Source organism: Euprymna scolopes, chromosome 1 (genome assembly GCF_053919585.1).
Source record: "Euprymna scolopes isolate OS-2025 chromosome 1, ASM5391958v1, whole genome shotgun sequence".
In the NCBI taxonomy this organism is placed as follows: Eukaryota; Metazoa; Mollusca; class Cephalopoda; order Sepiida; family Sepiolidae; genus Euprymna; species Euprymna scolopes.
Genome location: NC_136482.1, coordinates 177,022,608 through 177,050,564, shown reverse-complemented (window position 1 = coordinate 177,050,564; position 27,957 = coordinate 177,022,608). Strand labels below are relative to the sequence as shown.

Genomic DNA, 27,957 nt, shown 5'->3' with positions numbered 1-27,957 from the left:
TTTTGTCAGGGTTTACTCACTTCCTTTGCTTTTGCCAAAGTATCCATACGGAAATAGAGCTATTTGCCCATAGCTAGTGAAAAATGTGAAAATATTTCCAATTTTGATGATCCACATTGTAGTTAGGGCTATCTCAAAATAAAAGTTTGGATACAATTTAAATTATTTTCTGTATGGTAAAAAGTTTACAATGTAACAAATTAGACACAAAACCATAAAAAGTGTGGGGAAATAGAGGTTGTAGATCATCCCTAGTCCAAAAATATGAAAAAAATGTTGATCTTACTCTTAACTAGAATCATCTCAGACTTTCTTTAAATTTTTATTTAAGATCCTCCCAACCCCTTTCGAAATAATAGGCGGTCCATCGGTTTCTGGTTTGTTAAGAACCGAAAAAAATTACACTTTGATTTTAGTTAAAAGACCAAGGAGCCACCTACACATCATAGTGGCCTCCAATTTCCACTTGTTTCACCTTCTTAAGAATTGTAGTGAACAAAGATTTGAGGAATAAAAATGCACGCGGAGTAAAGCAGTCAAAATGTTTGTGCTGAAGGAATACAAAAGTTTTTTTTTGATGACGAAAATGTGTATTTAAGGTAAGGATTTTATCGAAAAATAAAGCAATGAAAAAATTCTGAGTGAAATGAATCACTTTATTAATTTCTTTACTCATGGAATGATCTAAAAAAAATAATTTTTCAGTAATTGCAAATGGAAAAAAAGATAAATTAAGATTAAAGTCACTATAAATACTATAAATTTAATATATTTACACTCAAAATTCTGGTATATCGCCAATCTTATTTCTAGTTTTTTTTTTCTTCAAATTTTTCTCTTTATTGGTCTTATTTTGACATTGAAGGATCAGCCGATTTACTGGTTGAAGTAAATGAACAATTAGGAGCAGTAATTGATTATTTTAATTTTTGTTTATAAGTACAAAAATTTTTGTTTATAAGTACAAAAAAAATACCTTTTTTTTTTTTTAAATTGTCTTTTTTTTTTTAAATTTGAAAGAGAACTTTAATTGAAGCAAAATTTATAAAATATAACTTGTATGGAGAAAAGATGCACATATTTGTCAATGTTCGAACTAACAAAGCTAGAAAATGGAAGAATGTTTACATCTCAAGAAATCGATTTGAACCATATAAATGTGCAGAATCATTAAAGCAGAACTATCGGACTCTACAATAGTTTACCTCGACTGAGGACACTGTTTTGTTGTTCAGAAGAGTTAAATGTAGCATAGCGCATTATTTGTACCTTTTAAGTTAAATGTTATTTCAAGCCCAGAATGCATTATTATAAGCAGTGAAATTATTATAGGAAGTTAAAGCGTAATTAAAGACGGGTATGACTTCAAATCTTAAGTTTAAATATGTTAACATTACTTTCAATTTTCACATTGTAACAAACCAATTATTTGGTGCTAATATCTTTTTATATAAAACCTAACTTTTTGTATAGATTATGAAGGAAATTATTGTGAGAATAAATGAGTTAAGTAGATAAAAATAAGCTACCATGGCGAAAAGAGTAATAAGTCCATATTGGACTTATATGTAAAAAAAGCATAAGTTATTTTATATACACTATGTGTACTTACTAATATGATAAACTATTTGAAAAAAAAATGTTAATATTTCAGATAAATGAATGCAAATCTTTACATAGAAGCCAACAAAGATAAAGAAAGATAGTATTCTATTAATGACCTAAACAGAAGTTGTGCAGGTGATCAGCAAAAAATGCTTCTGTTTTAACATACTTCAGAGCTGGAATAAGCACTTTTTTATAGAAATGGAAGCAATTGCACGTTTTAGTGTAAAGAACATGGTGCAACAATCATTGGTCAAAATCAAATATTAAAGTCGTGAATCCAACTAATTTGTATAATTTAATAGTAATAAGCAGTAAAACTATACGGGTTATTCCAGCCCAATTCATCCAGCCCCGACACACCCCCTCTTGGATTTTTTTCATATTTACACCATACAAACTTTGGGTTAAAACTAAGAGAAATCTGCAATTTCAGCCCAGTTGGATTTGAGGAACATATTTTTTTTCACAGTCAGTTTCGGCCAGGAAATCAAAAATTGCTATCTCATGACGTAGAATTTTCGACCCCCAGCGTTTTACAAAATTTGCATTTTTGTTGCAAAGAATAAAGCTCTGGAGCTAAATATTCACACAGATAAGGTTTTGAGGGCAAGGAATCCAGAAATCATGGTTAGAAAGATGGCAAATGAGAGGAAGTACCTTATTTTTACCATTTTAGGTGGTACCGCAGCACTTTTTTAGAGCTTGTTTGGGGCGATATTTTGTTGAGAAAAAAACATAACTGTGGTGCTTTGCCAGACTTCTCCTTTGGATTTTTAAAGTGACTTTGGGTTGGAAATTACAAAAATCAAATAAAACCTTTCGGCATATTTGACATTTCCAGACACTAAAGCCTCAAAATTGGCATTTTTATAAAAAGTTAAGGACTTTTTGGTGAATTTGGCAACAATCTAATCTTAAGCTATGATCAATATCTAGAGCTGAAAAAAGACTTGGATCGACCCATTAGAGCCCATTTTCATGATAGAATGTCAAATTACATCATATAAAAGGATATGGACAAAAAATAGTCGAGAATAAAAGACTGATGCATAATCTAGTTTATCGTAAGAAAATCTGTCAAACAAATATAAAACAGACATTTGTTATAACTCCAACTATCGACTTAATCTGTCAAAATAGTCCTGAGTCTTATTTTTCTCCTCCTCGGTGATGAAATATGTTCTACCATTCACTGAAATACTTGGGGTCTGCACTCTCATAACGACCTTGCTCAGGTGAATATAGCCTCGATCCCTATTAGTTGGCCAGTGGAATTGATGTGATGGTCCATGTGGATGCAGGAAGTTGCAAGTAAGATCTTTCTCTTCCCTGTTGACACTCTCAATCAATGCTAACCACCAATATCCATCAAAAATGCAAGTAATGTAGTCATTGCATTTGAGCAACTCCAGAGTTTCATCTAACGGCACAGGCATGTCCAGGAAAGAATGATCGATAAAGATCGTTGTGTCAGCACTCAATTGCTTGCCCTGAATATTAAACTGAGAAGCTGGTTTGAAATAGTGACAGCTCCTTGTACCAGGCACAGTATCTCCCAGTTTATATCTCATTTGATGTTTCTGTCGAACTGAAACCATGTCTTCTTTGCCGATCTTTAGAAACATGATACCAGTGATCGATGATCTGCAAAAATCTGCAACAGCATGAAAGGTGAGTATTTGGTCTTTTATTGACCTTTGCAAGCTGGCACGGAGAACTTTGCGTTTGACAGCCCCACCAATTCCATCACAGGGTGATTTGCCATGGCTAGTTGCAAAAAATGCCCAAGTTGCATCAATTCCAAAATCTGATGAGTGATGGCAAAGGTTAAGAAATGCTTTGAAGTTTTTATATTGGCCAGCGCAGCCATCGCTGAAGTACTCTACACTCTTGATCCAGGGAAATTTCTCTTTGATGTACAACATCACCATTCTTTGCAGTTCATGCACAAAACAGGTGTCATATGCTCAAGGTCATCTGAAATGATGCATAATGAGATCTGTTGAAGTTTCCCATTGTTATCTTAGTAATAAATTACCACTGGATGCATGGTACACTGGTTTTTGTTCTAGTGATATCTCTGGATCTCATCTTGCACCACGTAGTGATAATTTTCTGCAAAGTCCAGGAGAAGGATACATTCAGTCTCAGTTATTTCTTCTCTTTTTTAGATACTGAGCTTGGCGTTTTGCTGTGAAGGAATGGGTCGTTAGATTATCAACATTGTATACCAATATCTCTATGAAGTCATCTACATCAGCCATCTGTGTCCATAGCATTGTTCTATCCACACTCTCCCACCGATTATATGACATCTCACTGTCAATTTCCAATTCAGTAAATTTATCTCTGATATACTTCTCTAGAGCAGGGAAACCTGGGCATTTAGGACAACGGTGGACCATACATTCAAGACTATCGGTGTCGCAAACTACCAAGGCCATCAAATCTTTGTAAGTGATATTAAAATTGGGACTTTCAGTTGGTACATTAGCAGCACTCTCATCTCTGGATTCTTCAGCTTTCCTTCTGAGCTGAGTCTTGGCAGTTAAAACAAAGCAGTCAACAAGCAATTTGCTGTTTTGATGGTGGGTGCAAACACAAACTGAATGAGAACCTGATGTCAAGATGGTGACACACCATTTTGGACGGAGCTCACAGAACTTTGAAAGACCTATTTTGTGTTCAGGATAGCTTTCTTTGTAAACTACATAAAGCTCCTTAAGATTGCATAATAGCAGCCATTTCTGGACATGAACTTTGTTACCGATGCTCACAAAATCTTTCGCTCGAGGCATTAACCATGAAAATTTATCGTCCTCATAGAAAGCCAAGACAGAATTAATAACCTCTTTTGAGAGACCTCTCCCCTTCTTCTGTGGCAATGAAAGAATACCTCGATCCTTTTTCAGTTGCCGTGCTTCACGTACTATATATTCAGAGACATTGAAATATTCAGACACCTTTTTTCGAGACCAACTTTCCGGAGCTAAAGTCATCAACTGGATCCTCTCACTGGTTTTCATTTCTTTATTCTCAAGTTTGGCCTTCATTGCATCCAACGATCATCATCCTTTGCCTTTGCCACTAAATCCATTTGACTCGTTTGGCTGCTAATAGGGCTTCCTAATTCAGGGCTAGAGATGTTAAGGACTTTGGCAGCTGCCTCTACTTGCATTTCATAGCTTCTTTCTAATTTCTCTCTGACAATATTGATTTTTGTGTGCTTCTGCATTCTACCGGTTTTTATAGGGGATATATCAAACATCATTAGACTGTCATTCAGTTTCTCTCTCTTTTGCTCAATTTGTGACTCATTTTCAAGGTCTTGATTGTCACTTTCTTCTGTTTCACTTGGATCTTCTAACTTCTTGGCAGCTGCTTCACAGTGACAGCAAAGCTTCCAGCCAGGAACAACATGGTAGCCCTTCTGCTTTAGCATCTCAGCCATGTCTAACTTGATAGCACGATCACCCTCTATCTTCTTTTTGTGCTTCAAAAAGATGTTGCAGCACTTTGTATATTTTTTCTCAAAGTAATGCCCCAAATGAGGTTCGTGATACCTGCAAATGTTAGCAACAGTTTCATCAGTGAGTGTGACACCAGCTCTTAATTTGAGCACAGTTCCTACATCATGCTCTAATGCAGTTATTGGTGTTGAAAATGGCTTCAGATTGTGGTGACATGCACTCTTCATTAGTAATCCAAACGAACATTGAGGAGCACTTGTCATGGATGATGTATATCCTCCCTCTCGTTTCCTTGATTCAGAAGACATTCTTAATTTATTGCTCTGGAATAATTATTACAATCTGATAATAAAAATTATAATAATTCACAATGAGCAGAATATGCAATACTCAACTGCAACATTAAGAGATTTACAGACAGTATAATACACAAATGATGTAACAGTAGCACATTCTTGATCAGAAACAAAGGCACTGTAATCAAAGAAATGAAATTTGCAAAAAGTAATATTTATCTTCTTAGTTTCTGACCATTCAAATTTGATAATGAAAAAAGAATTTCTAAAGTGTGAAATTCAACTGTATGTATTTCAAGGTGCTAAAGAACTGCAATTCTGGGGTATAAGAAATTCTATTTTAACCATTATTATGCCTTGAGGTAATAATTTAGTAAGAAACCATAAAAAAGTGACAGGAAAGAATAAACTTGGATTATTGACAAACTTAGAAGTTCACACCAAAGAATGCATTATTAGATCAATGCAACAAGTAAATAGCCTGAAAGAGAAGAAAATTAATCATAGCAGCGATGAAATATAACTATGAGACTATCATAACTAGCTAAAGAGACACACCCATTTATCAAAAAGGGTTTCATGTGAAAGTGTTTTTATGCTGAAGATTACCCTTTACAAATATATATCATGTTTTTGAGAGCCACAAATGTTGACTTCCCTGTTTGTCTTTGACAATATTTAACATCACGCTCAGGTAATAACTCTGAACAAACTGTGTTGAAAATGTATCACCAGAAACAACAAAATTGATCAATAAAAACAACATAACGGCAAGAAATCATAGCATGAATTCTCTACTTCACAACTAAAGTAATGCCATTTTGAGTGAAACTGATCAAGAAAAAGTATATCGATTTGAATCAACATGAAACAATCAGAACTGAAGTCAATGTAGTGTCTTTTGAGTGAAACTGAACAGGAAAAAGAACATTTAAATCAACATTTGAAAAAAGAAGCATAGGACATTATTCAGGTATCATATCATAGAGGAATTTGCTCTGACACTCAAACTTGATTACTCAGGTGGACATGATTCTGAACAGCTTAAATGCATTGATTGAAAGGATTTGCTGATTTAATGGTTTAGAAACCATGATCCAACTGTCCAAAAATTATGAACTGCATGGCACGATTGGATGATGTGTGCCTGAAGGTATAAATAAAAAACACAATATCTTATTCCCACTGACTTTTTGGTAAACTGAGTCAACTCTACACTACCCCTAGTCACAATTCATCAACACATACAAATTAAAGAATACTGTTATCATGATCAGTGCTATTCTACTGCACATTTTTAATTAGATCATGAAAGAGAAAAGGAAAGAGAGGGTCAGCATGATAATGAGCAGAATGTTATGCTTCAAATGAAAATGTGACTTCATTCATATCTGAATGTTACCTTACATCTTTCCTCTAAATTTTAAGCTGTTGCTATCTGCAAATCAAAAGATAATGGCCAAAAGTTGTTTTTTTGAAAAACTCAAATGTCCAAAACTTGTACATAATTAAGATTGCTGTCCATATGTCCATATGTGTGTCAAAAATCTTTTATTTTCGACTATTTTTTGTCCATTTTGACTGTGAAGTAGGGGTCCATATCCTTTTATATGATGTAATTCGACATTCTATCATGAAAATGGGCTCTAATGGGTCGATCCAAGTCCTTTTTCAGCTCTAGATATTGATCATAGCTTAAGATTAGATTGTTGCCAAATTCACCAAAAAGTCCTTAACTTTTTATAAAAATGCCAATTTTGAGGCTTTAGTGTCTGGAAATGTCAAATATGCCAAAAGGTTTTATTTGATTTTTGTAATTTCCAACCCAAAGTCACTTTAAAAATCCAAAGGAGAAGTCTGGCAAAGCACCACAGTTATGTTTTTTTCTCAACAAAATATCGCCCCAAACAAGCTCTAAAAAAGTGCTGCAGTACCACCTAAAATGGTAAAAATAAGGTACTTCCTCTCATTTGCCATCTTTCTAACCATGATTTCTGGATTCCTTGCCCTCAAAACCTTACCTGTGTGAATATTTAGCTCCAGAGCTTTATTCTTTGCAACAAAAATGCAAATTTTGTAAAACGCTGGGGGTCGAAAATTCTACATCATGAGATAGCAATTTTTGATTTCCAGGGCGAAACCGACTGTGAAAAAAAATATGTTCCTCAAATCCAACTGGGCTGAAATTGCAGATTTCTCTTAGTTTTAACCCAAAGTTTGTATGGTGTAAATATGAAAAAAATCCAAGAGGAGGTGTGTCGGGGCTGGATGAATTGGGCTGGAATAACCCATACATTAAGATGAGGTTCCCAAATTTCATATTAGAATTTTCCTCATGTGGACATATAGCATAATGATTAAAAGTGTTAGTAAACAATCAGTTTCCTCTGGAGGTTGAAGGTTCAATCTTTACTATAGTTGATAAAAAATAACGGTACATGTCTATATAAGGGCCAAAAATATTTTTTTTACAAGAAAAATCTGAAAAAAATCTTTATAATGTACATACTTGTCATTGCATGAAGATGTCAGATTCCAAAAATCAAGTAAATCGATCAAGTAGTTTTTTTTATAATTTATTTAAGAAAATCAAATATTATGAGACATTTTATCGAAGAATGATTTCATGCCATCTTGTTTATGAATGATACCCTACTTTGCGACACCTATTGGGAATGTTTGGAATATAAGATCTGCAAGGGGCAGACAATCGACTTTTGAAGAATTTTACATAAATTGAGCACCCACACATTGACGCTCCTCCAACAAAAATTCGGCAAATGTGTATTTCAGCGGCGTAAATTATTTGACCACCAAAACAGGTGGTCATAAAGTGGGTGATCATTATACGTTAAGTTATTATAGAAAAGTGATCCCCCACTTTCTTTAAACTAACATTTCTTCATATTTTGGAAACTACTCGTTTGCTGGTATTTAACATTATTTACGTTATTTTCGTTTTCAACGTACCCAAAAACCTATAAATGTCTTAATTTTCCAATTTTTTTTTTCTAGAGCGTGGAAAGTCGATTGTCTGCCCATTGCTGATCTTATATTCCAAACATTCCCAATGGGTGTAGCGAGCAGTGTATCATTCATAAACAAGATGGCGTGAAGTCATTCTTCGATAAAATATCTCATATTTGATTTTCTTAAATTAATAAAAAAACTACTTGATCGATTTACGTGATTTTTGGAAAATGACATCTTCATGCAGTGACAAGTATGTACATTATCAAGATTTTTTTTAGATTTTTCTTGTAAAAAAATTTTTTTTGCCCTTATATAGACATGCACCAAAATAAAAAATAAAATTTTTTTTTATCTAATCTTGGGTGATTGAACAAGAATAATGTACCGCCATGGATTAAATGAAGTGCTCAGTTAGAAACACAGTACAGTGTTCAGTTAGAAACACAGTACAGGTTGAAAAGATGTGCCTGGTTACATCAGCAAAAATGTGAATATGAAAACAAAGATGAGAATAGTAACCAAATAATACAAAAATTATGTTCATGTATTTTATTCAAATAGGATAGTTGTACCAGAATTTTGAGTTTATATCTTTTTGACTTATTTCTAATATCTTAAAATGTTGGAAATCTATAGAATCAATAATTTTAATATTTTAACACATATTTAAAAAAATATTTTTTAAAATTAAAAGCATGAATCTCGTTTTCTCCCAGGTAACAATTTTAAATGAAGAAATGTTAAATTACAACTTTAGATTAGGGTTGGGGGGTAAACTTACCGGAAATTACGAGAAATAAAATATTGAATTTCAATCAGTCGTTCTTCACAGTCCTCAGTCATTTTATCAGTACCAAGCTTTTCCATTAAACAACTTAAAATTCTGTAAAATATTTGAACAAATAAAATACGATTAAGAAAAACATCATATGAATCAATATTCTTACATAATGCTGTACAAAGAAAAAAGTTCTAGGTCTTGTTATGAAAAAAAAAAAGACAATGCCTATATGTAGTCTTGGAGGACATTATCAATTATCATAGTAGATATTGTTTTGTAAATAAATTGAAATTGTAATTTTGCAGACAATCTGATAACTTTCAAACTAGGGTTTCCAATTTTCTTTGTAGAAATAGTTCAAGTTAAGACAATTATCTATATATCAATACGATAACCTGTGTTATTTTTTGTGTCACGCTTACATTCGGATCATTTAATTGTTATGTACTTTCATTTCTCGTCATAAATAATTTTACCAACAATTTGTCATAAGTTATAGTTTAGATTATAGCTGATGGCACTTAAGTCATCTATTTTTTTTTATAAATAATTTTATCAAGAATTCTTCATAAGTTTTGGTTTCGGTTATGATTGAAGGAACTTAAGTTATATATATATATATATATATATATATAATTTTTTTCATAAGTTTTTATTTCGGTTTCAATTCAAGCTAATGCACTCAAGTCATATGGATATATTTTTTTATTTTTGAAATCACAACTTTATAATATATAAAAATCGATAGAACATTAACTTTTTAATAATATATACAAAATCTGCAAGAACTAAAATATATTTAAGCGTACTTTACGACCGGGCTTTGCTGGACGTTCATGCTAATTTAGATAAATACTTTGGCAGTTTTAACAAAAAAGGCTACAATAATATCAGAGCGTCTCCGTTTACACTGAACATCTACAGAATGCCAACATCAATATATTACATATGAATGAGTCCCCTGTGGAATTTCCACAAGTCCCGCTAGTTTAGATTATTACTACCATGTACAAAAATTAAACAGAATATTTGAAGTAAATTACTTTTTCATATCAGGTATATTATTAAATCCAGTTGTATATATCAAATAATGAATTTGAAAAAAATTTTTTTTTCATATTTGATAGACTATTTTACAATAAAAATAAATCACTAGAAATGTTGATATTAGGAAATCTGTTAAATATTAAAAAATGGTATAAATAAAATTTAACCTATCTATATATCTATAAAAGTGAAAATGTCCGTCTGTCTGTGTACATTTCCTTACCAAATAACTGTCAATTTTTGATCTACATACTAGAGATTTGACAAAGGGGTATTGAAATTTGGGAAATTTTTTTTAATTGGTTTTCGGCCAGAAATTTGGCTGTTAAAGTTCAATGATTTGACCTTTGAGAACTCTACCAAACTCTTCCGCCAATTTTGGGTCTAAACACTTGAAATTTTAGATGTAGGTTACTTGGACATGGATCTAACTTTATAATTTGATTTGAGCCCAAAACAAATGTTAAGGGGTCATAATTCGGGTCAAAGTTTAAAAAAAAATTGACCTCTGCAGTCTACAAAATTACTCAGCCAATTTTTGGTCTACACATTTGAAATTTTACATAAAGTGTATTCAGACATAGGGCAAGTTTTTTAATCGTTTTTTTCTGAAAATTTAGCTTTCACAGGGTCAAAGTTCAAAAGATTTTACCTTTGCAGTCTCTAGAAAACTATTAAGCCAAACACTTGAAATTTTAAAATGTAGGTTACTTGGACATGGATCAAACATTTTAATTTGAGACCAAAACAATAAATGTTAAGGGATCAAAATTGGGGTCAAATTTTAAAAAAATTTGACGTCTGCGGTCTCTACCAACTTTTCTCTATGGTAGTTAAGAAAGCCTATTATATAGAAAGGCATTACCATACATATTCACATTTTTTAATATATACATATGCACATAAAGTTATGAACAGTACATAGGGCCCATGCAAAGCCAGGTGGAACTGCTAGTAATATATATATATATATATATATATATATATATATATGCCAATTTTCAATTGTACTTTTGTGATATATTTGTGTATATTGGAAAAAATCAGTTCAATGAAATATTTTACAAAAGAAAAACTAAAAGTATATTTAAGGTTTTATAAATTTATAAAATAGGTTGAATAAGTAATATTTGACATGAAAAAAACGTTGAAAAGAATAAAAGTTCTGGTTAATATTCTTGTTTTGTAAAAAGGTGTTAGATACAATGCAAGAATACAGTGTAATTGGTGCCTATTATGGATCAACAAAAAAATGTAGTGACTTGAAAAGATAAGTTAGGTCTGAACCCAAACAAAGTGTAGGAGATGCTAAAGACAGACATACCATATTGATGGTCATTCTCACAAAGAAATGGTACTAGATATCACTCTGGAAATAATAGACTTTCTGCTAGATAGTTCTGTTGAACACAAATGGTAGATGTGAATTCAATACAACCTCTGTGGCAACATTAGTAAAATTTTGTATGTTGCTGTCTGATAACATTGAGTTTTCCCCTACACCCAGGATGAGTTGTATAGCAGCTGTGATAGGAGTATCATGTTATATATGGTAACAAGTGGTTCTGCAATATTTATTGAGCATAGATTTTTTTTTAAAGAATGAAATGGTTAAGGTTGTATGGTAATGCAGTGTTCATCCTTTTTCTCCTTGATAAAGCTTACAGGAGCATGAAGGTCTTGAATTGCAGGAAGGTTAGTCAGCAGGAAAATGATTGGATAAAACTTTACTGAATTGGGATAACAGGAGAGTGATCTTATGAAATATCAATTGACTTCTAGACAAGGGGAAGTGATGTTAAGTGAATAGAGAGAAGGAAAGATGTAAAACCTAAATATTTATTACTTGGGGATTAGTAGACATACAAGTTTATTTTTTATTTTTCTATCAAAACTAAAAATAATTGAATCTTATAACTTTGTAATTACTGTATTTTGTTCTGTAACAAGTTTTTTTTTTGCTCATTTTATAAGAAGATTATTTATGAATGGCTATATAAAACAATGTAAAATAAAGATTGTAAAACCACATTTGATTCTTGGCCACCATCTTGGTTACTGATCTGAACTACACCGCCATCTTTGTTCAACACAATGTCTCAAAACTTAACAGGTTATGCACCCAGCCATCATCTTTTCTTTGACGGATTGGAATCTAAATTCGAATTGTGGTAGGTAAAATTTCTGGGATATCTAAGGATTCGAAAACTATACAAAGTCATACAATCTCCAACAGAGGATCCAAACGACGCCGAATTTCTCAAAAAGAATGCGACTGTTTTTGCAGAACTGATTCAATGTTTAGACGATAGAAGTATGTCTCTGATAATAAGAGACGCATTGGATAATGGACGAACATATTAAGAGAACATTATTTATCAAAAGGGAAACTGAAAATTATATCCCTATATACAGAACTAACGTCTCTGAAATGTAACGAGGATGAAATGATCACAGACTACGTCATAAGGGCAGAAACAACTGCCAATGCCTTAAAACTCTCAGGTGAAATAATAAGCGATAGCTTGTTGATATCAATGACCTTCAAGGGACTTCCAGCTGATTTTAAACCATTTACAACTGTTATAACTCAGAAAGACAAACCTATAAATTTCAGCGAATTTAAAGTGGCATTGCGCAGTTACGAAGAGACTAATCGTATGCTCGTGGACAATAATAACTCCAGCAATATTATGAAGTTCAAAAATGCTTCTCGAAAGCAGACACCACCAAATTACGCACCTCACCGCAACGTATTCTCCAAAAGTAATTTTCCCAATAAAAAGAATAAAATTATCTGCTATAATTGTGGACGACCCAACCACAAAAGTTTCCAATATCGATATAAATGCTCTAAAATGGACTCCGTTGAGAACTTTGAGGAAGAACATACATTTCTATTCACATGTAACTTTGACAATACCACAAATGGTAAAAATCTCCTTGTAGACTGTGGTGCTACAGCGCACGTTATCACCAAGGAATCTGATTTTATTAATTTTGATTAAAACTTTAATCCTCTAATTCATTTTATCGAACTTGCCGATGGTAGTCAAATAAATGATATAGTCTTGAAAAGAGGCGATGCTAAAATATCCCTAAAAATAATAAAGGCAAAATCTGTAACTGTATTCTAAAAAATGCTCTGTTCATACCTACATTTAAGCAAGACATTTTCCGTTCAGGTTGCAATTAAACAAGGCGCGAATATACAATTTGGCCAAAATAAATCAAAACTGATATACCCCAAAGGAACTGTATTAGACATTAAAGAAAATGTCCGACTATATTATTTAAAAAGTATGGTTCCCTCAAAAACTGCTTGTCATGACTTGGAAACCTGGCATAAAATTCTAGGACACTGCAATACAGTTGATATTAAAAAAATTACCAAATATAGTCGAAGACATGAAAATAATACCTTCAGACGATCTCCCAAATTGTGATGTGTGTGCACAGGGGAAAATGACAAAAGATATAAGCTGAATGCCAGACACAAAAATTCTCTTACTTGTGCATTGTGACTTAGCAGGTCCGATCAGCCCGATGGGGAGAACTAATCTAAGGTACGTTTTGAACTTTATTGATGATTTTTCCGGTTTAATTATGGTTTATTTTCTAAAAAACAAATCCGATACTATACTTGCCACTAAGAAATATTTAGCTGATATTACCCCGTACGGTTCAGTAAAATCTATTTGCTCAGACAATGGGACTGAATTTACTAGTAAAGACTTTGAACTTCTATTAATTAATCACCGTATTAAACACGAAAAACCAGTGCCGTATTCCCCCTTCCAAAATGGCACCGCTGAAAGGGCATGGCGAACCCTTTTTGAGATGACAAGATGCCTACTTATCGAATCAAAATTAGCGCATAGTTTATGGACGTACGCTTTAATGGCAGCATATATCAGAAATAGATCGTTCAAGAGGCTAGGAAAAACGCTGTATGAAGCGTTTTGCGGTGTAAAACCTAAAATGAACAGAATGCATCTATTTGGTTCTGATTGTTTTGCATTTATAGAAAACACCAGTTAACTAAATACTAAAAGTGAAAAAGGTACTTTTGCAGGTTACGATAAAAATAGTCCAGCATATTTAATTTACTTCCCAAACCAAAATGCCATAAAAAGGAAAATATTAATAACGACGACAATTACAGTCGAACTTCTGACGAAAATATTAACCAGACACGTCGATACCAATAAAGGAGCGAAAACGGCCAGACTTCTTACAAATTGAAAAGATACAAGATTACACCGTGGATTACTGTTATTCGTTGAACAGAGCATCGGAAAGTCATAATGAGACGATTAATTCAGAAAATCATCAAGAATGGGAACAACAAGCTATGGTATCCAAATAACAATAACAAGCTATGGTATCCAAATTGAAAGCTTTATCTGAAAATAAAACATACAAAATAGTGGCAAAACCAACAGATAAAAATATAATTTCTTCACGCTGGGATTTTTCAAAAAAACAAAAATCACAGCTTCTGGCAGTGAAACTTTTAAAGCAAGATTTGTTGCAAAAGGTTTTTCACAAATTTCTGGAGTGGAATATTTTGCAACATTTTCACCAACGACAAATTTAACAATTAGAATTTTATTACAACTTGCCGCTCAATATAATTTAAAAATACATCAAATGGATGTAAAAAATGCTTATTTAAATGCTCCAATTGACTGTAAAATCTACATTTACCCTCCAGAGGGATTTAAAATGAAAAATAAAAATTGGGTGTGGAAATTAAATAAATCGTTATATGGACTAAAACAAAGTGCACAATTGGAATTTAACACTCCATAATTATTTAATAGAACAGGAATTCAAACAATGTCCGTGGATGCGTGCATGTATACCAAACATGTAGGTAATAAATTGTTGATTTTGTTTTTTTGGGTTGACGATATATAATTCGCCTCAAACTGTGACAACACTTTAAAAGATGTTAAAAATGAATTAAATAAAAAATTTAAAATGGCCGATCTTGGAAGACTGTCATGGTTCCTTGGTATAAAATTTACCTGTGAAAATGAAACTATAACTATGATCCAATCATGATACACTGAAAAAATTCTACTCAAGTTCGGAATGCAAGCTTGTAAGCTGCATTCAACTCCTGTCGAAATGGACATAAATAAAAATATAGGGACCGAAACAAAATCCATAGATAATCGAATATACAGGGAAATGGTAGGGAGCCTCATCTACTTGATGACTGCAACAAGGCCTGACATATGTTACACTGTAACAAAGCTATCTCAAAACTTATCAAAACTGACAATTAAAGACCTTAATCGTGCAAAACAAATCCTTCGTTACCTAAAAGGAACCAAGGAACAATCTTTAAGATTTAAAAAGTCTACATATCCTCTAAATTTAGAAGGCTTTTCGGATTCAGATTGGGGTAACTCTGAAGTATAGCAGGGTATTGTTTTAGACTGTCAAAGACTGGACCTATGATCTCTTGGAAAACTAAAAAGCAACAAATTATTGCCCTTTCTACTTGTGAAACAGAATATGTGGCTCTTACTCATTCCGTGCAGGAGGCAATTTTTCTGAACACCCTTCTAAAATCTATTTTAAAACCAGATCTAAGTAAAAAACCTATAGTAATTCATTGTGATAATCAGAGCAGTATCTTATCAGCAAATAATTCTATGATTCATCAAAGGTCGAAGCATATTGATATCATATCATTTTATAAAGGATGAAATAAGGAAAAAATCTATTACTCTTATATGACGTCTGAAAATAATATAGCCGACATTTTCACTAACTATAAAAAGAATAAAATTAAGAAAAAAAAAAAGTCACTTGTTAAAACCTTTTTTTTGTAAATTTCTTATTTGTCAAATAATTCTTTTTTGTATCTTTTTTTTGGCAAACATTCGTTAAAAAAAAATATATATATATTTGTGAATTTTTGTGCATATGTTTATATGTATTTGAAAAGTATTCTATTTGTATGTTTATATATATTTGAAAAGTGTTTATTTTTATATGTATAAAAAAAAAACTCAATGTCATACAAAAATGGCTTCTTTTTGCACACATTATACCAATATATTAATTCTTTTTGACCAATGAGAATAAAGACAAATTCCCTCAAAACTAGAAGAAAAAAAAAAAAAAAATTACTTTATTGGTTTATTTTTCTTTGTTCATTTATTTGTTTATTTTTATTTATTTATTTTTTCTTTCCTTTTCTCAAGTCAAACCAAAATTGAATCAGAAATGATTTTTCCATTATATCAAAAAAGGGGGTGTGTAAAATGCTTTGGGGGTATGAGACGAATGGATTCGCCAATCATTTTTATAAACACCAGCTGTGTTAAACAACCAATGAAAACGTTTCAAAATTATTATAAAAAGTGTTGAATTTTGAATTCAATCAGTTCGCCGTTAACTACGCCACGAACCGCATTTGATTCTTGACAGCCATCTTGGTTACTGATCTAAACTACGCCGCCATCTTTGTTAAACATAAAGTCTCAAAACTTAACAAAGATAATGAAATTTATGTAATGATTAGGGTTACGACAACAGCATATTCTTTTCATTGTTTTGACTCTCGAGTATATATCCCACACATTTAGACACAGTTAATCAACCGAGAACCACATCAATCTATATAAAAAACATATAAGATATCAATGAATACACACTTGAGCATCAAAACAATGAAAAGAATATGCTGTTGTCCTAGGCCTAGTAATGATATGATACCATTGATGGAATTGACCATACAGACACGAAGAGGATCAATGTTAATTATAAGTAGCTCCAGAGACATTCAAGAATCCGGAAAAGGTTTTCCTTTTGTTCAAAATCAGATACTGTCTCAAAAAAAGCATTTTAAGATGCGCATATTTTTTGTTTTATCATTGATTATAGAAAATAGTGAATATTTTCCTCAGACTATGGGATTTTATTATTTCAAGAAATGTATAAAAGCATCTTAAAAAGTTATGATTTCTTTTCTTTCTATTCAGCATACAAAACAAATTTATCTAGCAATAAAACTCTTCTGGCAGGATGGCAATTTTAGTTTTTAATACAGAATAAGATCTTATTATGATCCGATTTCATTTTTTTTTTTTAATTTCATATTTTTCTTTCCCAGCAATACTCTTATGTGATAAGTTATTTTCCATGTCCTGTTGAATAAAATGAGTAACTTAATGATTTCATTTTTCTCTTATTTCAAAAGTTAACTGTTGACATTAAATATTTTTGATTTAACTCCAAGACAATGATCATGAAGGATTTATGAAGAATAAAACTTAGAATCTTCATTCTGTTCTAATTCTTTAAACTCCAATTTACTTTAGTATCCTTTTATTTATAAGGATGGTGGGGAAGTATCTAAAAAAGCAGAAAACAAAATGGCCCATAAATGAAAGATGTCCATAATATAGAATGTTACCATTTTTTCTAAATAAAACAATATAAAATTTTAAGCCATTTTCATCAAAAACAATATAGGTAGTATGGAGATTTATGTTGTGGCATTTAGGGAGTCATGACCAGTGATTGTTGTGAGAACTTTGCTAGGAGGAAGCTGTACACAAACTTTGATTTTTGATGATAATCCACTTTTATTAATACTTTTACAAATAGAATCTCCAAGTCAAACATTTTTTCATATACTAGCAGTTCAACCCAGCTTTTCTCAGGTCCTATGTACTGTTCATAACTTTATGTGCATATATATATATATATATATATATATATATATATGTGTGTGTGTATATTAAAATGTTTGACTTGTGTCCAGGTAACCTACATCTAAAATTTCAAGTGTTTAGACCCAAAATTGGCATAGGAGTTTGGTAGAGTTTTCAAAGGTCAAATTTCTGGTCGAAAATTGATTACAAAGATTTTTCCAAACCTCACTACCCCTTATGTAAGATCTCAAGTGTAAACTGAAAATTGACAGTAATTTGGTAGGGAAATGTACACACACACACAGACAATTTCACTTTATAGATATATAGATTTGGATACATTTTTAAAGCATTAAAAAAAAAAAAAAAAAAAAAAAAATCTAATTACCTTGCATCGCCAGGTTGAATATCTCGACATGCAACATCAACAACAGGTTGACAGGCTCTCTGAAGGGCTCGGTCAATGCGGAAATCTTGTCCAACATCAGCTTCATGTAGAAGTCGACTCAACTAAATAAAATAAATCAATGACTGACAATAGAATTTTTTTTTTTTTTGCATTGGAATAATTTATTTACCCCCCCCCTCCTCTTAAGGCTATGGGGTGTTGTTTAAATGAAAAATGAAGTTATTCAAAAGGAAAATCCATTAAGATATTGCAAAACTGGATATGATTCTCAACATTTTGAAAACAATTCAATATTTTTATGAATAAAAAAAATGACAATTTGAAGTTAAAGAAATTCACGAAGTTTACAAAATCCTGTATACCTTGAATTTTTCTTTTGTATAGAACTCATTTTTTTCTAAAAGTACATCAAAAAAATATTTTTTCAGCCTGTTGAATTGGTTTATGCATTTTTTGTAAGTCATTATAAACCTTAAATACATTGTTTAATACTATTTTTTCAGTGTTTATACTCTTTTTTAGAGTCTTAAAGAAAACATTTTATTTTAATTGGATCCTAAAATTGCCTATTTTTACATGAATTTTGCTTAAAAAAATTATGTTTAGAGCTAAATATTTTCAAGACCAATGTAGTCCACATATCAAATGATAGTATTTTCTAAAAGATAGTTCTATATATTTTTCAAATCAATAAGGGTTTGTATTACTGTACACAGATTCGAAAAAGTTGTCAAAAAACAAATATATAACAAATAAATGTTACCAAAGGCAAGATAAGTTACTTTTCTACCAAACTGGATGTATTTTTCGTGTTTTTATTCAATGTAACATATTTATTCAGCTCGAAAACCATACAGTGTTTACCGATGTATTCGAACATTCAGGATGGCGTCTTATTCTCTCTTTAACACGGTAAGTGTGGGAAAAGATGTTATAAATACTGTTAAAAACTCGCTCAATATATGTTACTATGACATAGGTTGACATATATTCGGCGGGTTTTTAATAGTATTTTGTATAGTTTTTTTTATTTATAACACCTTTTCCCGAACTTACGGTGTTAAAGAGGGTGTGAGACGCCATCTTGAATTTTCAAATACATCGGTAAACACTATGTTTTTCGAGCTGAATAAATATGTTACATTGAATAAAAACACAAAAAATATATCCAGTTTGGCAGAAAAGTAACTTATCTTGCCTTTGATAACATTTATTTGTTATATATTTGTTTTTTGACAACTTTTTCGAATCTATGTGTACAGTAATACAAACCCAGGGTTTGTATATGGACGTTAGATTTTTCAAGCTAAAAGATCCATTTAGTAATTTATGATCGTGATATATATGAAATTTAAAACATTTTATTAGTTCAAATGAATAGCTATGCTTGAAATCTAAAAAGAGACATTACAGTGTACATTGCAGCAGTGCAATATTGTCCCAAACTGGACAAAAATAAATAATTTTTTATTAGAGTAACCTTCATAATTTAATGTCAATTTGCATCAGATAATTGAAATGATAATACAATTTCTGAGTTTTTATAATTTACCTAAAATCGAGATTTTTTTTCACGGATTTAAATGTACGCACCATAGTAGGGCACTGTAGGTTGTTGTTAATGATATCTCTGCATGAATCACTAGAGAGTTCTGTATCTTTCAACATTATATTCTTTATATGCCAACCTGATCAGAAATGACCAGTCTCTGAACAACCGTCTTCTAGTGCGCTTTCAGACATTGGACATTTATATGGTTAGGGTCCTGAACAAACTCTTCTCACTCGTTCCTGATTGGCAACTGCCAAAGTTAATTTACATAAAGTGGCGAACTAAATTGAGAGACAGCTACAGCTGTCATAAAAATTCAAGGACTTGTTCTAAAAATTTGTTTACATTGCTCAAGTAAAATATTGCTACAATAAGAAAAAATAAACTAGTATTACATAAGAAAATTTAATGACTAAAATCAAGTCAAAAGGTATAGATTGTTGTGTAAAGGAATATTAATGTTATTACTGTTCTTGCATAGTTGGTATTCACTTATGTCCTGCTGATACAGACTTTAGCTGTCATTCATGGGATCAAAATTGTGAATTGATAACTTATGAATAATAATAAAATACATCATACATGGTAACACTAATTCCAGAATGATTTTATGTAAAAACGATTGATCAAATAGCCCACTGCACCCCCATCAAATGTATTCTAAAGCTAACACTCCAAAATGCAGACAAGAAAAAGAAAAATGTAAATCAAGTTAGTTACCTGTGTTTCACATTTGGGGCTGATTTGCTTGGCGAGTTTCAGATTTCCTTTCAAACTAACTGGTCGTGCCAAGTCCATGAGACAATGAAGTGTTTTCCCCTCTTTGTCACTACCTCCTCCGCAATGTTCGCGAATTTCTTTATCACAGCCAACAACAATTTCTGGAGAAATCTGAAAGTCTTCCATTATACTCTTTCTCATGTCATCTATTTCACCTCGGCACTCAGTTGAAACTGTCATCTCTACACAAAAAGAAAATTTCAATTTACAGATTTAAAAAAAAAAAAAAAAAAAAACTGTGCATGTGTGGTCCCCCTCTGGTGCTGCATGTGAGATGATGCCACAAAAAATAACGAAGAAATGATGAATGTGAGAAGTGTGAAGATTGAGTTAGTCCTAACAACAATTATTACTTCCCTCATAGTTAAAAATTGAGCAATTTGATTTGAACTCAGTTTTTTGCTCTTTTTGGCCCAATCATATTGCCTGGGCGTCCTAGGAAATTACGGGGTACTCCTCCAACCACTTCTTACAATTGCAATTCAATCGTCCCAAGCAACATGCTTTCCCCTGTCGGACTCGTCAACATTGGTAACACCCGTTTCTTCAATTCTCAATGCAAAACTTCTTGTGACCCCTTTTAAGCTCCTGGGAACGCTGAATCCCAGTGAAAATGAACAGTGCAATTTCATGCTTTAAGACGTATATTTGAATTCACCACCATGGAAAACCACTATATAAATATACATATCAAGTTTTTAAGTAATATGAAAAAAAGAGCTCCAAAAACATGTTTTTTTAGCGCTAAAAATCCCAGAAAGATGCGAACCAGAATTTTGCCAGGGTCACCCATACTGAATTCATATTAAGAACAATGGCCTCCACATTTTGGCTAAGTTTCAGGAAAATCTAATGGATGGATCAAACATTATGAGGCAAAATGTGTAATTTTTGGCCATTTTGGGACATATATGACCTCTTGAGCCCTTGGGGATGCAACAGGAGTTTTCGCAAAAATTTTTTTTTTTTTATTACTATGCACATCTATTTAATGAAATACAATTTATGGCAAAATTTCAGGAAAAACTAATGGACAGTTATCTGGCAATCGTCCAACCTAACGCGCACAAGGACACAACTGAAAACATAGGTCCCTCTCATCAAATCAATTATGTATGACTGATACGGGTATTTTTTTTTCTTTCAAATTTAATATTTAAAAAATTTAAGATTTAAAGGTTGAGCAAACAAAGTGCAAAATCTATTAATTTATTTCGGACTATTATTCTCATCTTTATTAGTTGTTTTTTGATCTTTTATTAGTTTTTGTTTATTCACAACATGTCGGCCAACTATTCCTCTGGCCTTCGTCAGGTGGTAACCGCGACAGATAGGAAATTCGAATCTCCTAACTGCATTCTCAGCCATCACTGCCATCCATAGTTGTCGTCTCACCACATTTTTGGCCAATTAACTTCTGGCACGCTTTGGGTGAGATTGAAACCGCTATCTTCAGACAATGTTCATCTGGAACTGTAGAGATTCAACGTCTATCAACTGCACCACGGGCCCCGAAGGGCGATCAAGGTTGGATTCTTTGATCTTATAAATCCACATTTATTTATCTGATCTTCTATAGTCGGGTCCGTACCGATTGGTATAGTGGCGCAGTTGATAGAGACATTGAATCTCTACAGTTCCAGATGAACATTGTCTGAAGATAGCGGTTTCAATCCCACCCAAAGCATGCCAGAGGTTAATTGGCCAAAAATGTGGTGAGACGACAACAACTACGGATGGCAGTGATGGCTGAGAATGCAGTTAGGAGATTCGAAGTTCCTATCCGTCGCAGTTACCACCTGATGAAGGCCAGAGGAATAGTTGGCCGAAACGTCGTGAAAAACAAAAACCAATAAAAGATCAACAACAACTAATAAAGATGAGAATAATAGTCCGAAATAAAAATAAATTAATATATAATGCTCATCTCAAAAATGAATTCCAATTAAGGAATAATATATATATATATACCAAAAGTGCAAAATCTCTTTCAATAAATAAAAATATATATTTATTAAAATTAAATTCGATATTTCAATTCATAATAGAATCTTTATCAGGAAAATCCAAGGTTTTTTTATGTGTCATGTCGATGGTAAGGCTTGCCACGTCTTCCTTTAAAGTAAAAGGTTTAGAGGTCTGATACAGTAGGAGGTGCAGGTAGAGTGCGTATATGTTAAATAGAAAGTTCACTGTTTATAGTAACACTGTTGATATTGAAATACAAAATTCAAAAATTCAACGGGTTAAAGCCAAACAAGTACAGAATCTCTTTCAATAATGAATATTTTTTTTATTAAAATTAAATTCGATGTTTCAATTCATAACAGAATCTTCATCAGGAAAATATGAATCTTCACAAGAAATATTGTATGCATCCTCTCGCACCACTTGTTTAAAGTGTCCTGGATATTTTTTTTCCTTCTCAAATCAATAACAAAGTAAAAAAAATGGGTACTTGTACAGTTTAATCAAGACATTAAAAAATGAAAAACAAAAAGAAAAAAAAAGTTATATTGTATGTATCTGTTATGGAATGAAGTTGTCCGAAAAAAAATAATTCCACTTAATTTCATCAAGTAGTTTTTTTGTTTTTTTTACAGCGGAAAAAAAACAAAAAAACTTGTTATGATACCAAGCAAAATGTTCAATTTTTTGGAAGAAAAGCTAGTATTAAAGATGGGGAGGGAGTGTCGGCACTTTAAACTGAGTTACCTTCCTGTGGCATGTTCAAAAAATTCATGGTTACTCATTTTATATTATAACATCCCTTTTGTGTTTGATTAAAATTGATCATAATTTTTTATTTATAGTTTATTTTTAGAATATGAAACAAGTCAAATCTTTTTTGTTTTTTTTTGGTCATCCTAAAGTGTTATATAAAAAATATTCTTCACACACATGCAATATTTCAATAAAAAAAATTAAGCTCTTTTTAGAGAATCTGAACTGAGCAGTTATTTGTTTTTCAATTACATCAGTTTTTTTTATTTTTAAGTTAAAAATAAACACTAACCAACATTTCTTTTTAATTACTTTTATGATACAAAAAAAAAACAAAACAAAAAAAAACAAATTTATTATTAGTCAAATGCTTCAAATAGTTGTTTTTGTTTAAACAAAAATTACTATTTAGACCTTTAATTATTTTGGAAACAATACCCACCATCGGCTGTTTTCCTGTCTTCATTTACAATTTCCTCTTCGTTTTATTATAATTATTAAGAAATAAGACAAATTTTTTTAACTAGAAATCAAACCGGAAAGACAGTTTCTAGTCACATATAGTGATCTTAGTTTTATATGATAGATATTTTGTACGTTTCTGGATTTTTGAGATGAGGATTGGTTATTTGTATTATTTTGGATTAATTGGACAATTGTTCTCATCTTGAGCGTCATTTTCATGTTTCGGTTCATGTAACCTCTGACCTTCTTCAGAGGTATCTTGTTGAACTCGGAAATGTTTCTGTTGAACTCGGAAATGTTTCTGTTGAACTCGGAAATGTTTCTGTTGAACTCGGAATCTAAAGCTCGACCCTTCAGATGACAAATACCGAAAAATTGGCTAAAAACATTAATTTCTTCACCCTCAACTGGGCATTTTTCTACAGGGGGGGGGGGTTGCTTTTTTTGTCAAGATTTTCGAAAGTCATCCCCTCTTTTTTATTGTCTAGCCTTAATTTAAACTTATGTCACTTCCGGTTTGGTGGTGGTCATTACAGCAAAGATGTCACGTTTTTTTCCCGTTCTTTTCCTCCTTCGCGGTACGGGTTCAAGCCTGCCTTCCTACTACCACTTTTTTTTTTTTTTTTTTTTGCTCAACATACACCTCCAAACAGCCGGGCACCCATGCTACTAGTAAAATAATATTTATTGATTTTAAATTAATACTAAAACACTTTATAGTTAAATATTGAGAGATTTATAAAGAATTAGAATTGGTAATTGTATGGGAATCAGGAATTTAGTACAGGTAATTGTATTGGAATTGGGAAAAATATTGGAATTGGGAAAAATATTGGAATCGTCTCATAACTAATGTAAGAAATCTTAAATTAGGTATTATTTTCATTTACTTAAAGTGAAAAACAAGTATGCAGACCCCCCAAAAATTAACTTAATGAAAAGTCAGCTTATTTATTATCCACTCCCCATGCACACAGTCTCCCTTTTTTTTTTGTTTTTACACCGATTCATTAATATTAAGTTCAAATGTTGTGATTTGGTATTGTACAGCATTTTTTTTTTGTCATACAAAATCCAGATTTAAATGACTTCCAAAGTTTTACAGAAATTTCTGTCCTCAATTTTCTGCTGAATTTACATTAGGTTATTATTGATTAGAAACCCACTTTTCTGATGAAATCACTGTCATAAATTATGTTAATAGATGTTAAAACACAAACTCCTCACCAGAGGTATTACTAACCTTTTTTCATAGCATTTTCCAAACATAGCATAACAGTGGCTCTTTGGAAAATTTGAGATCCTTGAGAACCTTGTGTACAAGAATAACGCTTTATATCACGATGGCACGCAGCAAAAAATCCTTTCTCTATCTTTATGTCTTCAGCAATAAGTTGCTGGCGTAAAACCAACTTTTGACGGCACTGAATAGAAAAATAAACAAAAAAAACATTAAATTATTTTTTTTATTGCATTAAACTGAATGTTTGAAAATTTCTAAAGGATATTAATTATGTTAAAATTTCCAGAATATAAAAAAAAATTCTGAAAAACTTGTTTAATTTTTAGAAAGGGGATCAGTTTGAAACTAAGTTTAACATGAAATTAACTCCAGGCTCAAAATTCCAAAGAGGTATTTTTAAACAGGATTATTTAGTCAATTATTTTATTTTTTAATGCAATTATCTTAAAACTGCAATTAGCACACTGTTGGTGTACATTTCAAAATCATTAAAAAAAACTAGAAGCTTCTGACCTATACTTATCTAGAATGAGAATCAAAATGAAATCATTTAATTAGTTGTATAGTCGCTTGGAGCCTTCTAAACAATCACTATCCTAAATTATAAACATTCAGAAATTCAATTGCACAAAATTATTTACTATTTTGCACTTTCCCAAATGAGTTAACTATTCTGCTGTTTCAACTAACAATTTCTGGAATTAATTCAGACACACAGATATCAAAGCTCACCACCCCAAATTAAAACACACCACTCACAAAAGCTCGCCACCCCAAATTCAGACACACTGCTGTCAGAGCTCACCACCCCAAATTCAGACACACTGCTGTCAGAGCTCACCACCCCAAATTCAGACACACTGCTGTCAGAGCTCACCACCCCAAATTCAGACACATTGCTGTCAAAGCTTGCAACTACTTGTTAATTCATAAAATGATCAACATAAATAGAAGCAGTTGCTAGTAGTCTGTCACAGGACACTACGAGTTACACAAAATCAGGTTTGTATCAATTCTTAAGGCATTTAATCACAGCAAAATCAGAAATATTTAAAAGCCTGTTTGCACACAATGTGAAAAAAAAAAAAAAAAATGCATGAAATTTTTAAAAATTTAAATAAAATAATTCAGTGTAATAAAAAAAAAACAAAAAAAAACGACACTTACTGCTTCTGTCATATCTCTTTCAAATTTGTGCCTTGCCAGGCAATCAAACACTCTGCCGCTACCTGCTGCAACTTCATCACAAAATCGTTCCCGATCAATACGGCATGCATAGTAGAGAGGCCGATCGAGGTGGTAATCATCTGCTTGTAATTCTGTAACCCTGTGTACTTGGTGAAGACACTCTTTATGCAAATGCTTTGTATTTTCTTTCAAGCATTCAATAGTTTTTCCTTGCAAATGTAGAGACTAGTCAAATATATAAAAAAAAATTGTCTTGAATGATTCATGTAGATAAAGCAAATTGAAATTAAATTAGAGAAATTCTTATTAATAAAAATTTTTGGAAAGAAAAATAGACATCTGCAACAGATTCTTGGTTTCTAATTTAAAAGTTATTCAATTAAAAAACTGAATATTAACAAATGAGCAAAACATTTAAGTTCTTGTCTGTTAAATTTACATAGAAAAACTAAACCTTGTAAAAAATTCAACAGGTTAATTTAAAGACACATTTTGTAATCTGAAAATAGGTTCTTGTCTCAAATTTCCCCTATATTAAAAAAAAAACAAGGAAAAATCAGTATGATGTACATACACTTGCCAAAACGAAAATATATTCCAAAAATCATGGAAATTGATCAAGTAGATTCATTTTTAAATTTAAAAAAAAAAAAAATCAATTTTTATGAATATTGTAAGAATGCCCGTCAATTTTGAAAAAAAATTCAAGAAAAAAAGAGATAATTTATACTTACTAGATTAATGTTGTAATGCCTACGAATTTCCATTAATTGCTTCAAAATGTTTTTATAAAAATAAAACTCTTCAATTTACATGATTTTTGGAACATTATCATTTTGTCATGAGTATGTACATAAATTTTTTTTTGTTTTTAATATTGGTGGAATTCTGGATAAAACCCCATTTTCAGATTATAAAATGTTTCTTTAAATGAACCTGTTCAATTTTTAGAATGAGGTTTAGTTTGCTATGCAAGTTTAACATAAAACTCAACATAATTCCTGTTGATATTTCCAGAGGAAATGTTCAGCTGTCTAAAATGTTAAGTTTTTTTTTTTTTAAAGAAATGTTTGGTTTACCATATCAATCAAGTATCAAATTACCCATTCAATTTTTAGAAGTGGATCGATTCGCTATCTAAACATAACATGACTCTGCTACTCAAAATTCCTAAGTGTTATTTGTAAAAACAGGATTATTTTGGCTAAATACTAATTGTAGATTCAAGCCAATTTTATATTAAACAAAAAAAAAGAGAAAACTGAACATGCATAAAAACTGAATATTTTAAAAATAATTTAGTGTTTGAAAGATTTGCATAAAAAAAGAGACCAAGTATAGAATATGGACCCCCAACAGACTTCAATGAAAAAAAGGACACATATCAGTCAACACATTCACCTTGACCTTTGCACTGCCTCTGTAAACAATAAGAGTGTTTTTTTTTTTTGTTTTTTTCTTTTAAATATATTTACACAACTTTAATTAAAGTTTGGATTTATACTTTTATTAAAAATAATAAAAACTAGTTATATTATTTATTTGCGACCAAGTTTTATATTTATTTACAAAACCTTAATAAGTGGATGTTGTGCAGAGATAGTATCACACATTTTGGAAAAGGTAAAAAGAAAAGTTATATTTGCAAAGCAAGTTATATTATTAACAAAACATTTCTATTTACACAACTTTAATTAAAATTTTTTGAATAAATAACTTGTTTGTATTATTACTTTTAATAA

General features: G+C 31.5%; 1 protein-coding gene across 2 annotated transcripts in view; it reads right to left on the bottom strand.

Annotated features, from left to right (window-relative positions):
• The window catches only part of LOC145277765 (Golgi apparatus protein 1-like), a 173,553-nt gene that overhangs the window by 55,758 nt on the left and 89,838 nt on the right, over window positions 1-27,957 (bottom strand). For both annotated transcript variants that reach the window (XM_080129516.1, XM_080129507.1), the window contains exons 5-9: window positions 26,195-26,440; window positions 25,028-25,208; window positions 20,536-20,777; window positions 18,243-18,364; window positions 9,129-9,230 (exon numbers count right to left, since the gene is read on the bottom strand). In XM_080129516.1, the coding sequence (XP_079985642.1) occupies window positions 9,129-9,230; window positions 18,243-18,364; window positions 20,536-20,777; window positions 25,028-25,208; window positions 26,195-26,440 (893 nt within the window). The remainder of the gene's footprint in view (window positions 1-9,128; window positions 9,231-18,242; window positions 18,365-20,535; window positions 20,778-25,027; window positions 25,209-26,194; window positions 26,441-27,957) is intronic.